Source organism: Microcaecilia unicolor, chromosome 2 (assembly GCF_901765095.1).
Source record: "Microcaecilia unicolor chromosome 2, aMicUni1.1, whole genome shotgun sequence".
NCBI lineage: Eukaryota > Metazoa > Chordata > Amphibia > Gymnophiona > Siphonopidae > Microcaecilia > Microcaecilia unicolor.
The window spans coordinates 335674636-335691661 of NC_044032.1; the positions used below are offsets into that span (position 1 = coordinate 335674636).

At 41.2% G+C, this 17026-nt stretch overlaps 1 protein-coding gene across 1 annotated transcript in view; it reads left to right on the top strand.

Moving 5' to 3' along the window:
• The window catches only part of ZCCHC7 (zinc finger CCHC-type containing 7), a 746336-nt gene that overhangs the window by 700623 nt on the left and 28687 nt on the right, over positions 1–17026 (top strand). Inside the window, exon 8 of the mRNA XM_030194364.1 lies at positions 8088–8205. Within this exon, the coding sequence (XP_030050224.1) occupies positions 8088–8205 (118 nt within the window). The remainder of the gene's footprint in view (positions 1–8087; positions 8206–17026) is intronic.

Here is a 17026-nt window from a genome sequence, read left to right on the forward strand (position 1 = left end):
CTGGAGTTGGTTAGGCAAATAATAAACATATTTTATCTGATTTAGTCTAATAATACATTTACAAGGGTAGGCCAGGAGGAATGAAGCCCCCAATTCCAAAACTTTTGGTCTCATAGAAAGAAATATTTTTCGTCTTTCTTGAGTGGACTTAGTCACGTCCGGGTAAAGCCAAATTTTTTCCCCAGCAAACAAACGGTCAGTTGATTTAAAATACAAACGCATTATTGCATTTAAGTCCTGCTGAAATACAAATGAAACGATTAATGTCCCTCTTTCTGTTACATCTTCAATTGATTGTTCCAAAATATCTGTAACGTTTTGCAGGTCTATTGACTTCTCTGAGTCTATTTTTTTCATTGTAGATGGTATATAATAAATTTTATTCAACGGTGGAAACACTTCTTGGGGAAATTTCAAATTTTCTTTTAAATACCTGCAAAACATGTCATTCGGGGACACTCCTAACAGTCTAGGAAAATTCAATATTCGGAGATTTAATCTCCTATTATAGTTCTCCACTTGCTCTATCCTCCTTCTTAAATCCATATTATCCTTTATCACAGCGATTTTAAATTCTTCAGTTTGTTTAGACTCTCCCTGCAAGGCCTCAATTTTCAAAGAAAAATCTTGTTTCACCAACTCATGGGAGTTCTTCACCTCCTGTATATTTGCATTCAATATCTTTACCTCTTCAGAAGATTGTTTCAATATTTTGTCCATTTCTACCAGCTTCAGCCAAATCTTACCCAGGCTCACCTCCATCTCTCCGGCAACCGCAGAATTTTCTCCAGATTCGAGCTCCCCTCTGGGCTCCTCGGGATTGCCCCTTCTGGGCTCCACAGGGAACCCCGTTCGAATCGCAGCAGCTGCAGGGCAAGGAGGCGTCATAGAGCTTGGTGGGGAGAGAGATGTTTCAATTTCCAGCGGGGGAACCGCTTCACCGGTTCCTCCCGCTATGGACTCCACTTCACCTCGTCGGGAAAGAGCGGGGAAGAAGCGTTCCAGGCCCACAGTTACCGGCGTGGACGTTCCAGAAGGTAGGGGATTCTTCCGAATCGTTCCTTTTCGTTTTGTATGGGGCATGTTGTAATTGAGGCAATAGGAAAAGACAAGTTTAGCAACTGTGAAGCGGAGAGCACTTCAAACGTTACCGCTCACGGCGCCATCTTGACACGCCCCCTCTTGTAATGACATTGTTAACAACATTATGTAAGCCACTTTGAGCCTGCAAATAGGTTGGAAAAGAAATGCAAAAAATAAAAATTGTAGTTGCGGTACTTTTACTTTTTACTCAAAAAGTATTATATTAGGCAATAACTTTTTTTACTTTACATAAGTAAATTTTTAAATGTGTCCTTCACTATACTTTTACTTAAGTATTAAAATTAACTAGCTATTTTCAAAATAAGGTCAAAAATCTACAAATAGGATTTCCCAGCCATAAATTTGAATTACAGGATGATCCCTTATTGTTTACTTCTGAAGGGACTCCAGGTGACAGAATTTGGAGCGATTTTCTCCCTATAAATTGGAACGATTTTATTAGTCTGTTTCATAAATATAATGCTTCTTATTGTCCTTTGGATAGTTGTCATCCTTATTTAATAAAAGCATCACCACCTTTCTTCCAGTTAGCTCTATATTACTGGATTCAAGAACAATTGCCCCTAGGCATCTTTCGCAAAACATTGTCAAGTAGTTATTATTCCACTACTGAAAGACTCAAAATTGCCTGCTAATAATTAGCTCGAATTATAGACCTGTAGCTTCAATTCCTTTCTTTGCTAAATTGATGGAGTCTCTTGTTGCTCAACAATTAACACAGTACCTAGAAAATAATTCGATTTTATGTTCTTCTCAATCAGGATTTTGATCTTTTCATAGTACAGAAACAGTAGTGGATTCAATGATTGATAAAGTCAGAGGTCTGCTGAGTGAAGGAAAGTGTGCAGTATTGTTGCAATTCGATCTTTCAGCGGCAATTGTCCTGGTGGACCATGAAATTCTGCTGCAGTTACTTGAAAATATTGGAATTGTTGGAAAAGTGCAGAATTGGTTTAAAACTTTTTTGATTCGCTCTTATACAGTGAAAACAAAGGATGGCCTATCTTCTTCCTGGAGTAATAACTGTGGAGTCTCTCAAGGCTCTCCACTGTTTCCACTGCTTTTCAATATTTTTTTACGATGTTTAGGTTTGTTGTTATATAACAAGAAATTTTGTTCACTATATTTATGCAAATGACATTTCAGTTTTGATACCTTTTGATTCTATTTCTGTAATACATTCTATTTTAATTCAATAATGCATGTCATTAATAAATAATTGGATGTTTGATCACAGGTTGAGGAGTGTGGTAGCCGTGTTAGTCCACTCTTAAGGTTATCAATAGAAATCAAACAAAATAAAACATGGAAAAGAAAATAAGATGATACCTTTTTTATTGGACATAACTTAATACATTTCTTGATTAGCTTTCGAAGGTTGCCCTTCTTCCTCAGATCGGAAATAAGCAAATGTGCTAGCTGACAGTGTATATAAGTGAAAACATTCAAGCATTACTATGACAGTCTGACAGGGTGGGAGGAGGGGGATAGGTAGGAAGTATGCATGGGGACATCAAAGCATATCATTGATATTCTAACAGGATGGGTGTGGATAGGTGAGGGGAGGGTGATCAACAGAGACATACAGCTTTATGGTTTATAATGGGCTAGGAACCCCAGATCCTTGTTAAGTCCTTTCTGTTGGGTGTTAAAATATTCAATCATTCTGACTTCAAAGGTCTTACGTTCTTGTATGGTTTTAAAGTTACCTTTCAGGATTCTCACTGTGAAGTCACTGGTACAGTGTCCTGGTCCTGTAAAATGTTGACCAACAGGCGTGGGAACCCTGCTGGCACCAGTATTGTTCATATGATGTCTATGTAAATTGAATCTTGTCTTAAGCATCTGGCCTGTTTCTCCAATATAGCATCCTTCGTTACATTTTTTACACTGAATGATATATACCACATTGGAAGATGAGCAAGTGAAAGATCCCTTTATGTTGAATATCTTTCCTTTGTGGATGACTTTGGGGTCCTGTGAAATATTTTGGCATAGTTTGCAACTGGATAAATTACAGGGAAGTGTGCCCTTCTGTTCCTTTTCAGTCTGTGATGGAAGTTTACTTCTGATTAGCTTGTGTTTTAAATTGGGTGGCTGTCAGAAGGCCAGTACTGGTGGGGATGGGAATATCTCTTTCAGTAATTCATCCTCCTGGAGTATAGGTTGTAGATCTCTTATGATTTTTCTCAGTTTTTCCAGCTCTGGATTGTATGTCACTACAAGCGGGATTCTGTCTGTGGATTTTTTCTTTTTGTACTGTAGCAGATTCTCCCTGGGTGTTTTGAGGGAGGAGGCAATATTCTTGGAGATTATTTTGGGGTTGTAGCCTTTCTGTTTGAAGGATTCAGTCAGGCTTTTAAGGTGTCTGTCTCTGTCCCCTGGGTCAGAGCAGATACGGTGGTATCTTGTGGCTTGGCTGTGAATGATGGATCTTTTTGTATGTGAAGGATGGAAGCTGGAGTTGTGGAGGTAGCTGCATCTGTCTGTGGGTTTCTTGTATATAGATGTTTGTATACAGCCATCACTGATTGAGACAGTGGTGTCCAAAAAATTGACTTTTTCTGGGGAGTAGTCAATTTTGAATCTGATTGTAGGATGGTATGTATTGAAGGCAGAATAAAATTGTTTCAGAGTTTCTTCACCCTCCGTCCAAATCATAAAAATGTCATCGATGTACCGGTAGTATTTTAGAGGTTTGGTCTGGTGTGTATTCAGAAATGTCTCTTCCAGCTCAGCCATAAAAAGGTTGGCATATTGGGGTGCTGTCCTGCTGCCCATCGCAGTGCCCATTATTTGCAGATAGATATCATTGTTAAAGTGGAAGTAGTTGTGAGTTAAAATGAATTTGATTAATTTTGTAATAGTTTCTGGTGAGTATTGATGGTCCAGTGTGGATTTGTTTAGGAGTTTTCCACATGCAGCTATGCCATCCGCATGTGGAATGTTGCTGTATAGTGATTCTACATCCATCGTGACCAGAAGGGTGTTAGGTGGTAGTTGCTTGATATTTTTCAATTTATTTAGAAAGTCTGTGGTGTCTTGTATGAAGCTGTTAGTTTTGTGTACGAGAGGTTTCAGAATTCCCTCTATGAATCCAGATATTTCTTCCGTGAGTGTGCCAATACCTGATATGATTGGTCTGCCAGGGTTTCCCGGTTTGTGGATCTTGGGTAGCATGTAGAATGTGCCCACGGAAGGTTGATTTGGTATGAGTTTCTTCAGGTGAGGTTGCGCTTGTGTAGGAAATGTTTTGATAAGGTCTTTCAGCTGTTTTGTGTAATCCTGTGTGGGGTCCTCAGTTAGTTTCCTGTAGTATTTATTGTCTGAGAGCTGTCTGTGCCCCTCTTCAATGTATTTTTGTATGTCCATAATTACCACTGCGCCTCCTTTGTCTGCGGGTTTGATGATAATGCGTTCGTTAGTTTGTAGGGTTCTTATGGCCGCTCTTTCTGGTGGGGTAACATTGTACAGGATTCTCTTTTGTTTGTTGGAAAGTTGGGATTTCACCCTATGTCTGAAACTTTCTATGTAATTATCCAGCTTGTAGTTTTGTCCCTCCTGTGGGGTGAAATAAGTGTTCTTTTGTTTAAGACTGTATTCCGGTCTGTTTGGTGTCCCTTTATTATAGAAATGTGTTTTAAGGCGCATTTTTCTAAAGAATTCCTCTAGGTCTGAGTATAGTTGGATTACATCTAGTTCCCTGGACGGGCAGAATGAGAGCCCTTTGGATAGCACCGAGACCTCATGCTGTGATAATTGATATCCACACCCATCCTGTTAGAATATCAGTGATATGCTTTGATGTCCCCATGCATACTTCCTAGCCACCCCCCTCCTCCCACCCTGTCAGACTGTCATAGTAATGCTTGAATGTTTTCACTTATATACACTGTCAGCTAGCACATTTGCTTATTTCCGATCTGAGGAAGAAGGGCAACCTTCGAAAGCTAATCAAGAAATGTATTAAGTAGTAGTAGTAGTAGGTTACTCAATATTGAGCAGCGCTTTATTTTCACTTGGGATACGGTGACCCCCAAAGGTCTTAATTTGGAAGTAGAGTGGTTATAGCAACTTTGCCATTCCCATTGGTCCACGTCATTAAGGTAATGGGTATTTAAACAGACAAGTACGTGGTGTACGTACGCGGGCGGGCGGGGCTTCGCACGCCCTACTTGGAGACTACTCCTGAAGGTAAGCGGCCATTATATGTATTATAATTTGGTATTATGGGTAAAAAGGATATATTTGAGAAGGAATTTTGTAGGAGTGGAAGAACTGCTGTGTACTTTTACTTTACAGGATCTGAGAAATAGTTCCTCCTGAGGAAGGAAATCCCGAAATGCGGTCTCGCATTGTGGAACGGCATTATTTCAACTGACTAGTTGAGTTTGGCGGTTTCTGTGGACACCCTACTCCCGTAAAGAGTCTCAGTCATTCACGTGATTCACTGGTGGACAATAGTGGATCTATTACATCCAGCATGGCAAGAGACTTTTGATTTTTGAACTACTTGAACTATTTTTACTTCCCAGTGAATGTCAAGGTTGCCTTAGATTTGAAGGAAGTAGGTTGATACCAAATAATTTGTTTTGAAAACAATTTATTTAAGGTGATGTAAGGCAAAGGAGATGATTTAAGTATAAGAATCTGGTGATTAATGATTATTGTATGAATGTCAAGTTGTTACCAGTTATGCGATGCGGGACAAGTGATATTCACAAAACCAGTAGTGGGTTTAAGTATATAGCATGATGATGTTTTGATAATTAAACAGAACAAATCGATAAAGATATGTTTTTCAAACAATCAGTGGAGTGCATTTGTTAGAAAATTGTGTTAGACTAGTGCTCTGCTACTACTAATTATCCCCCTGCAGAAATAAATAGTTAAAATGTAATGCCAAGAAGTGTAGAGTGATGCACTTGGGGTGCGGAAACCCAAAAGAGAGATACCGGATAGGAGGGGAGAGATTAGTAAGCTCGACAGGAGAGAGACCTTGGGGTGTTGGTGTCGGAGGATCTGAAGGTGAAGAAACAATGCGACAAGGCAACGGCCATGGCCAGAAGGATGCTAGGCTGTGTAGAGAGGGGCATAACCAGCAGAAGAAAGGAGGTGTTGATGCCCCTGTACAAGTCATTGGTGAGGCCCCACTTGGAGTATTGTGTTCAGTTTTGGAGGCCGTATCTTGCTAAAGATGTAAAAAGACTGGAAGCGGTGCAAAGAAAAGCTACGAAAATGGTATGGGATTTGCGTTGCAAACCGTACGAGGAGAGACTTGCTGACCTGAACATGTATACCTTGGAGGAAAGGAGAAATAGGGGTGATATGATACAGATGTTCAAATATTTGAAAGGTATTAATCCGCAAACGAACCTTTTCCGGAGACGGGAAGGCTGTAGAACTAGAGGACATGAATTGAGGTTGAAGGGAGGCAGACTCAGGACTAATGTCAGGAAGTATTTTTTCACGGAGAGGGTGGTGGATATGTAGAATGCCCTCCCGCGGGAGGTGGTGGAGATGAAACGGTAATGGAATTCAAACATGCGTAGGACAAACACAAAGGAATCCTGTTTAGAAGGCATGGTTCCGTGAAATCTTAGCCGAGATTGGGTGGCGACGCCGGTAATTGGAAACAAAACAGGAGCTGGGCAGACTTCTACGGTCTACGTCCTGATCGTGACTGAATAGATAGGGATGGGCTGGAGTGTAAATTTTAAGGAGCTTCGATGTTAGCTTCAGAACTTAGTACAAGAACAGTACTGGGCAGACTTCTAGGGTCTGTGCCCTGAGAAAGGCAAGGACAAATCAAACTCGGGTATACATATAAAGTATCACATAACCATGTAATATGAGTTTATCTTGTTGGGCAGACTGGATGGACTGTACAGGTCTTTATCTGCTGTCATTTACTATGTTACTATGCTTTTCCTGATGAAACACTTGAGATGCGTGAGGAATTATTTCGAACAAGATCATTTCAGAATACTGGTTCAATCTCTCAGTTGGATTAGTGTAATCTGGTACATTTAGGATGTAGTAAAAGTTTGGTGAGGAGACTGCAAACGATACAGCAGTTCGAATGATTTTTAGACTGTCTAAATTTGATAGGATCACTCCCAGTTATCTATCATTACACTGGTTGCCTATTGAGGCTAGAATTTATTTCAAACTGGTGTGTTTTCTCTTTAAACATTTACATGGCTTGGCACCAGACAATATCCACATTTTATATTCATTTATGCTTTACATACTGGTACTGTAAGTTATTCTTTTCCATCATCAAAAGGTAAAACGAGATTACATTTCTTTGAATTAGGGTTGGCATTTCAAGCAGCAAGATTACGGACTATGATTTCACCTGTATTTAAATCTTCTCAGGCCTATATTCTTTTTAGGAAAAATTTGAAAACCCTTTTGTTTCAGAAATATGTATCCCACGCTAACCACTGATTTACTATTTTTCTTCTTAATTACTGATTTACTAATTTTCTTTTAAATTTACTATTATGTCTCTCCTTCCCAGTTAAATGAAACTGACTTCTTAAATGTTGTAACCCGCTTAGAACTGCAAGGTAAATAGCAGGATAAAAAACCAATTTACCATTTACCATACATTTATTTTTACTTTTACATAAGTACTTTGACCTAGTATATTATGAACAACACTGATAGATGTTTTTTGTTCCTGGAGGGCGTACTTAGAAACTCTAATATTCTTACAGTAGTGTGTTCCACGAGGTTAATGCACCACTGGAACCTATTATTTAAAAAAAGAAAAAAAACACAAAAAAGGGCAACGTTATTAAAATATTATAGTATTTAAAGTAGTGTACAAAGTTAACATGCTGTACATTAATGTTTGTTTTGAAACTGTACTCAAGGACAATTTGCAGAACTGGCTGAACTCGATAGATTTATATATATATAGAGAGAGATATGTAATAATAGACTGCTATTTGTTTTGTATGTCTTTTCTTAAGGAATGCTCTGAAAATCGAATGTTTTATGGGAGTTTTCCTGCTTCACCTTTCATTTATACCTATGATCGAGAGAATGATATCAAGAAGCGACTGCAGAGGATTAGGAATAAAGTGGAAGGTACTGTGCCTCTGTAGTATTCAAGCTCACACTTATCACTCCATAACTTCACTAAATGTCCATACTCAGTCACCAATTTATTCTTCAAATTTTTTCATTTGAATGATCTAGAGATACTTATGATGAGAAACTATTTTAAAGTACATTTTCATACGTATGCTTACTGCTGGTCACTTACGGGTAGTTTTTTTTAAAAATTTTTTATTAAGTTTACATATATTTCCAAGATACATGCATACTCTTGGCAGGAAAAACAGATTTCTTATTCCACAAAAATAACAATTTCTATTAATTATTTCTATTTTTACTACATCTTCTTTAGACCACCAAATAAAAATGTGTGGGGGGGGATCAATTATTCAGAAGATAAACAGTAAAGCATATATTAAAGAATATTTATTAATTTATTTGTTGCATTTGTATCCCACATTTTCCCACCTATTTGCGGGCTCAGTGTGGCTTACAATAAGACTTGAATAATAGAAATAGAAATACATTTGTTACAACTAAGTTATGGATTACATTGAACAGAGTTGTGCGAGGCATTCGAATATCATTGGTAGTATAACAATGGGACAACAACATAGAAACATTAGAAAGAGACAATGGGAAAAAAGGGCATTATTAGGCGCCTAGACATATAGTGCGCATAGTTCCGTGGACGAGTGTATGGTTGACTGGATAAAGGGATGATGGATCAGATGTGGATGTGTATTGCATTGTGGACAGTGAGTGGTCTCTATGTGTTTTGGCTCTTTCCATAAGTTTGTTCGAACAGGTGTGTCTTCAGTAGTTTACGGAAGGAGGCTTGTTCGTTGATCATTCTTAGGTTGCGTGGTAATGTATTCCAGGACTTCGTGCTCTTGTAGGAAAAGGTTGACACGTGTATCGTCTTGTACTTCAAGCCCCTGCAGGTTGGGTAATGAAGGTTGAGGTGAGTTCGGGATGATCTTTTGGCGTTTCTAGGTGGTAGGTTTATTAAATCAGACATGTATGCTGGGGCTTCACCGTAAATGATCTTATGGACTAGTGTGCAAGTTTTGAAAGTAACGCGGTCCTTGAGTGGAAGCCAATGTAGTTTCTCTCGTAGTGGTTTTGCCCTTTCATATTTAGGTTTTCCGAAGATGAGCCTGGCTGCTGTGTTCTGGGCTGTTTGAAGTTTCCTTAGTATTTGCTCTTTGCAGCCAGCGTATAATGAGTTGCAGTAATCCAAGTGGCTAAGGACGAGGGATTGCACTAGGCTGCGGAAGACGAATCTTGGGAAGAATGGTCTAATTCTTTTCAATTTCCACATGCTGAAGAACATCTTCTTGGTTATGTTGTTTGCGTGAGTTTCGAGTGTTAGGTGGCGGTCGATAGTCACTCCAAGGATTTTTAGCGTTTCTGAGATTGGAAGTTTTAGGTTTGGTGTGTTTATCACGTTGAATTCTGTTGTGTTGTATTGGGAGGTGAGTATCAGGCATTGGGTTTTTTCTGCGTTCAGTTTCAGGCGGAATGCATCTGCCCATGTGTTCATGATGTGTAGACTTTTATTGATTTCGCTGGAGATTTCTTTGATGTCTTGTTTGAATGGGATGTATATTGTCACATCATCGGCGTATATGTACGGGTTGAGGTTATGGTTTGATAGGAGTTTTGCTAAAGGGATCATCATTAGGTTGAATATAGTTGGAGAGAGAGGTGATCCCTGTGGGACTCCACATTCAGGTATCCATGCCTTGGACGTGGTTGAATTTGATGTGACTTGATACGAGCGCAGGGTTAGGAACCCCTTGAACCAATTCAAGACATTTCCTCCGATGCCAAAGTATTCAAGTATGTGTATTAGGATTTCATGATCAACCATGTCGAAGGCGCTGGACATGTCGAATTGTAAGAGGAGTATATTGTGGCCGGTTGCAATTCTTTGTTTGAATCTGGTCATTAGGGTGACTAATACTGTTTCTGTGCTGTGATTCGAACGGAATCCTGATTGGGCATCATGCAGTATTGAATGTTTGTCTAGATAGTTTGTGAGCTGTTTGGTTACCATACCTTCGGTTAGCTTGGTTATTAGTGGTATGGATGCAATTGGCCAGTAGTTGGTTATTTCGCTCGTGTTTTTCTTTGTGTCTTTAGGAATTGGTGTGAGTAGGATTTTTCCTTTTTCTTTTGGGAAGAGTCCATTTTGTAGCATGTAGTTTATGTGATTTGTTAGGTTTGTTATGAATTGTTGAGGAGCAGTTTGCATGAGGCTATTTGGACATATGTCTAGTTTGCAGTTGGATTTGGCATATTTTTTGAGAGTTTTAGAGATGTGTTCTTCTGGTAATAGTTCAAATTCGGTCCAGGTTCTGTCTGCTGGGTGTGTTCCTTCTTCTGGATCTAGACAGTCTAGGAGAGTGGTGTATTCTATAGTGCTGGCGGATATTTTTTGTCGTAATTGTACAATCTTCTCCTTGAAGTATTTTGCAAGGTTGTCAACACTTGGTGTATCTTTGCCGTTGGTTGTAACAGGTGTGGTGTCTAACAGTTTGTTCACGAGGTTGAAGAGTTTATGCGTGTCTTTGTAGTTTGGTCCTATTAATGTTTTATAGTGTGGTCTTTTTGTCTGTTTGATGGTGTATTTGTATTTTCTCCGAAGTTGTTTCCAGTCGTTTAGTGTTTGTTCATCTCTCTTTTTATTCCAGGCTCGTTCAAGTCTCCTGACTTGTATTTTCAGTTTTTTCAGCTCTTCGTTGAACCATGGATTTGCATTTTTCCTGTGTGATGTTCTGGTTTGGACTGGGGCGATTTTGTCTAATGTTGTTGTGCTTATATCGTCCCATTCTTGGAGGAATTGGATGGTGCCAGCGTTTGCAGTCCATTCACTCTGGTAGATCTGTTGCCAGAATGTTGTGGGGTCTATTTTTCCTCTTGTTGTGTAGGTTGTTCGCTCATGTTTGTTGATTGTGTTTGGTTGTGTTTTTTGCCAGTAAAGTGTGACATTTGCTTTATGGTGGTCTGACCATAGTGTGGGTGTCCATCTTGTGTTGGTGAGTGTGATAGTTGAGTTCGGTTCGAGTCTATTTGTTATGATATCTAGTGTGTGTCCTTTTTCGTGTGTTGGTTGTAAGTTGGGTGTTTGCAGATCCCAGAGTTGTAGGAATTCTTTGAATTCTCGTGTACTTGGTAGGGTGTCATCTTCTAGGTGTAAGTTGATGTCTCCTAGTATGAGGATGTTTGAGGTTGATACGCAGGTATTCGAGATGAAATCCATGAGTTGTGTTTGGGCGTCTTGCCATTTTCCTGGTGGCCTGTAGAATAGGATTGTGTTAAGGTGTCCTATTAGACTTGGATGGTTGATTCTTGTCGATGCAATTTCAAGTTGTGGTGAGGTAGATTCGCCTGTGATTGTGATGGTGAATTCAGGTTTGTATATTAAAGCTATTCCGCCTCCTCTTTTTTCTCCATTTCTTGTCCAGTGCGTGATTTTGTATTCTGGTGGGCACGTTTGTAGGATAGCGGGGTCCGTAGGACTATGGAACCAGGTTTCTGTGATAAATAAGAGGTCTAGTTTGTCTGTGGTGATCCAATCTAGTATGTCTATCGAGTTGCTTACTGCTGATCTTGCATTGACGTATCCTAGTTTGAATATCACCTTGCACGTCTTATTCCGACCTTTTTACAATACTATAAACTCAATCAGATATCAAACTGAAACTAATTTTTTAAGTTTAGCAAAATCACTTAGTTGTTGCGGGGAGAAGAAGATATATTTAAGACCTTTATACTTTAATACACATTTACAAGGGTAATTGAGGTAAAACGAGGCCCCTATTGCTAGGGCCTCTTTTCTAATAGCCAAAAATGCTCTTCTTCTTTCTTGAGTTTCCTTAGTAACATCCATGTACATCCAAATTTTTTGTCCATAAAACAACTCTTGTGAGTTCCTGAAAAATAAACGCTTGACAGCTTCCAAATCTTGTTCAAATATAAAGGAAATAATAAGTGTCATTCTTTCGGATTCTTCAGTAAGAGAAGTCTCTAAGATCTCAGACAGATTCAAATTATTTTCATCACGTTTTTGAAGTATATTCCCTTGCCCCAGATCTGAATCTTTTTTTTTCTTATTTGGTATATAATAAACACGATTTATTGGGGGAATCAGATCTGGAGAGTATTTCAGAACTTCAATAAGGTACCTTTTAAAAGCATCAAGAGGAGATATCCCAGATGACTTAGGAAAGTTCAAACAACATAAATTGAGTCGTCGATTATAATTTTCAGTTTTTTCAATTTTTCTATGCAGAATAATATTATCCTTAATTATCGCCTCTGAAGTATCCCGAGTCTTATTGACTTCTGATTTTAAATCCGATATTTGAGTCTTAAAGTCAGTTTTAATTTCACCTAACGATTTGGTTAAAGTTCCAACGGTACTCACAAGTGTTGCAATTTCCTCAGACGAGTTAGTCAGTTTGGCATCAAGTTGTTGGAGAGCCATCCAAATGCTGTCTAATGTAACCTGCTTTGGTTTCTAAAGAGGTTTTATTCTTCGAGTCTGCTGGTCAGACGCCAGCAGACCTCCTCGTTCACGGGAGCGTCTGTCGTCGACTTCCGACTCGGAGATCCTCCCCCTAGATGGAGTGCTGTCAGGCGGAGGCAGTGGATTGAGTTCCGGGGGCGATAAGGTGACATCCAATCCCAAGTCTCTCAGCTCTCCTTCCAGAGAGACAGCGGGCTGCACCCCGGATGGTAGGTCAGGCGTTCTCACGGTGAACTTTTCAATAGTTTGCTGCAGTGGTGTACCTAGGGTAGTTGACACCCGGGGCCGGTCATTTTTTAAACCCCCCCCCCCCCCCCCCCCCAAATCCAGTACTAGGCATGCCGAGAATACAAAACACTCAGGACCTATAGAGCGATTCTACCATACCATAAGCAGTCATTTCTACGAGTCACACAAGGAAAAGGAAAGCATCTTAAACACTACAGTGAGCACTAGAACATCAATTCACCTATTGTAAAACGAAACCAGACAGAATAGTACAGATCGTAGATCCTGCACAGTCAATGCCAACTGAAAGCCATGTCTTTTTCACAAACACAGATACACCCTAATCCACTATAGAATAAGTAATCATAAACTTTCTATTTAGACAAAAATTAAACTGAACCCCCCAATGCCAGACTCTGCATACAATGCAACACCACAGAAACAGAAACTGTCCCCTAGTACTGTGCAAAATATAAAGACAGCAGATGTAAATTTGAAAAAAAACTAACAAGTACCAATCACCACTTTACAAATTAACAAATAGAAATAAAACAAATATAGAAAGTAAAATAATACCATTTTATTGGACAAAACCTCCGTCCTCGGGTCAGTACAGTATAGTGCTGTTACAGTATCCTATCCTGACCTGAGGAAGGGGGTTTTGTTCTCCGAAAGTTAGTCAAAATGTATTAAAATTAGTCCAATAAAAAGATTGCCTTATTTACATGTTCTATTATAAACATTTAACACATCTACAATACTTTATCCTAAAGCAAAAAAAAATAAAAAAAATATATTTTATTTACAGTTTGTTGTCTCTGGTTTCTGCTTTCCTCATCTTCTTTTCACCGTCTTCCTTCCATCCAGCATCTGTCTTCACTCTCTCTCTCTCTCTCTGCCATCCAGTGTCTGCCGTCTCTGCAGTCCCTTCCATCCACTGCCTGCCCTTTCTCTCTGCCCCTTCAATCCACCATTTGCCCTCCCTCTCCCATCCATCCAGGGTCTGCCCTCCCTCTCGCTTCCCCTTCCATCTAGGATCTGTCCCCTCTCTCTCTCTCTGCCCCTTTTTTCAGCCCCCAGTTCCAGCCCCCTTCTCCCCTCTGAACACCCCCACCCCAGTCCCCTTCTCCCCTCCCCTTCTCCTGTCTGAGACCCCCACCACAGTCCCCTTCTCCCCTCCCCTGTCTGAGACCCCCACCCGTCCCCTTCTCTCCTCTGAACACCCCCACCCCAGTCCCCTTCTCCCCTCTGAGATCCCCACCCCAGTCCCCTTCTCCCCTCCCCTGTCTGAGATCCCCACCCCAGTCCCCTTCTCCCCTCTGAACACCCCCACCCCAGTCCCCTTCTCCCCTCCCCTTTTCCCCTCTGAACACCCCCACCCCAGTCCCCTTCTCCCCTCTGAGATCCCCATCCCAGTCCCCTTCTCCCCTCTGAAGACCCCCACCCCAGTCCCCTTCTCCCCTCCCCTTCCCCCGTCTGAGACCCCCACCCCAGTCCCCTTCTCCCCTCCCCTTTTCCCCTCTGAACACCCCCACCCCAGTCCCCTTCTCCCCTCCCCTTATCCCCTCTGAACACCCCCACCCCAGTCCCCTTCTCCCCTCCCCTTCCCTTCTCCCCTCTGAGATCCCCACCCCAGTCCCCTTCTCCCCTCCCCTGTCTGAGACCCCCACCCCAGTCCCCTTCTCCCCTCTGAACACCCCCACCCCAGTCCCTTTCGCCCCTCTCCTTCCCCACCTCAGTCCCGTTAAAACCGGCGAAGCAGCGTCGCAGGCAGCGCCTCGTGCCCTGCTTGTAAAAAAAAAAAATCAAATCTCCTTCCTTCTCCTTCTCCTCGACGTCGACTCGGGCCTTCCAATCAAATTGATTGGAAGGCCCGAGTCGACGTCAAGACGAGGAGGAGGAGAAGGAAGGAGATTTGATTTTTTTTTACAAGCAGGGCACGAGGCGCTGCCTGCGACGCTGCTTCGCCGTTTTTTTTGATGTGCGGCACTGCGGGAACGGCCACGGGAGGCGGCGGGAGCGGAGCACCCCCCACCCACTGGCACCCGGGACAGACCGCCCCCACCGCCCACCCCTTGGTACGCCACTGGTTTGCTGCAAGGGAGAAGAGGTTCGTGTCGATGAGGCTCCGACCCTAACCGCTCCTTTTCTTTTAGTATGCGGTATTTTTTTAAAAAGAAAAACCTTTAAATATCCCCGCAAACTCAGAGCAGTCTCACCCGCGATCACTACGTGCCGCCATCTTGAAATCCCTTTCCATCATCGATTTACACGTCGTCTTCGCTACCTTGACCTCTCCTCCCTTTAAATCAGTGTTGATTGCATGATCTTTTTGAGTATCGAGCCTAGGCGCATATAGAGGTGCCTCTACCCTGGTAGGAAAGACATGATAGAGTTATCGTAATATATCTAAGGTAGACATGCGCATGAGATGAGTCTTAATCTACAGATTTACAAGCCAGATGGGACATACGGGTAGTTTTAATTATAATTTACATACTCATATGGGAGCTTATAAATTTACCACAGAGTATAAATGCATAAAAGTAGGTGCTTGGAACACATAACACCTACTTTCTTTGCAAAACATACGTAGGAATTCTCTGAGTGGAGTATGGATGAGAGATGGCATCAGCAACTATCAATATCAGTATCAATAATACTCTTATAAACTGCAATTCCCACCAAAAAGGGTTCAGAGTAAAATACTATAAACAATCTAAAGGAAAAAATAATTTGCTGAAAATACAAATATAACAAAAGCTTAAGAACCATAAAATTATACTTTTTTAAGCAGCCAAGTTTTGACTTTTTTTTTTTTTTTTTTTTTTTTTATTTCAAGTAATCTCGCTCCAGTCATATGTAAAAAGGAAAAGCTGTTTTTCTGGTGCCATTTACCATAGATGTTGTACAGTTGTGGGGAGGCCCACAATCCTCAAAACTATTGCAGCGGCTACGATTCTCCTGTTCCTTGAGCTGATCCTGTAAGCTCTTAGCCGCTTGCAGTGCTTCCACCTGTTCTTCCGACAACCTATGTTCCACTTCAGTGATTCATTGGCCATGAGTATCATACCTTTCCTTTAACTCATCCACAGCAGACTGTAGTTTGTTAAGCTTGGCCTCTAGGGCCGCTGCTACTGAGAGGGAGATCTCCTGCACCCACTCCCCTCTGGCATGGTAAACATCGCTGGGGACTGGTGTTCCACCATCTTGAAAGGGTTAGGCTGCGGCTTCTCACATGGTGTCCTAGAATGTTTTGTTGGCATGCTGCGGCTTGCGGCTTTGTATATCACCTTTCAAATAATGTACTAGTCGGTAAGTACATGCTATGATATGTCTAGATAAAAGCTGTTGTGTGGGGATTACTGTAGGAGCTTCACTTTTCCGCGTCTTAACTAGGTGAGCAGCATCACATGACACCCCCCCCCCCCCCCCCCCCATCCATTCTAGGCTCCTGGGTCTGTGTTTTACCTAATGTCGGTGGAGCCTTAAAAATGCCGTTTCCTCTCTTGAGCCTTTTCAGTAGGTACCCAATAGTTATGCCCAGGGCGGTCATGATGATAATCTAAGTGCCTTTAGCACTGCTGCTTGCTAGTAGACTTTTAGAATAGGGAGGCCCCCACTCCCCCTTGAGCTATTAGCTGCGTTAATTTACAGAGTCCTACTCTGGGCCTTTTTCCCTGTCACAGAAAGTGTATCAACATTTTAGTCCATCTAGTAAAAAATGCCTGCAAGAGTACAATAGGCAACTGTGCACTCTGGGAGGGATCATCATTTTTACAGTAGCCACTTGTCCTCGCCAGGAAAGTGTCAATTCCCCCCAATTCTCCAGATCGTGCTGCACTTTCACTGGGAGGGGGGCATAGTTAAGTGCATATAGGTCCTCCAATTCATCTGTCAATTGAATCCCTAAATATCTGAACAATTGAGTTGCCAACTGAAAGGAAAAGAGGAATCCAAATTCCTCCTCAGGGGTCAGCACTTTCCCCGGTACTTTTATAAAATCTACACAGATGATATTCAATTTTTCTTTCCTATTTTTTAATCTTTTGATAAATCTGTTGAATTTTGAGAATTTGTTTACAG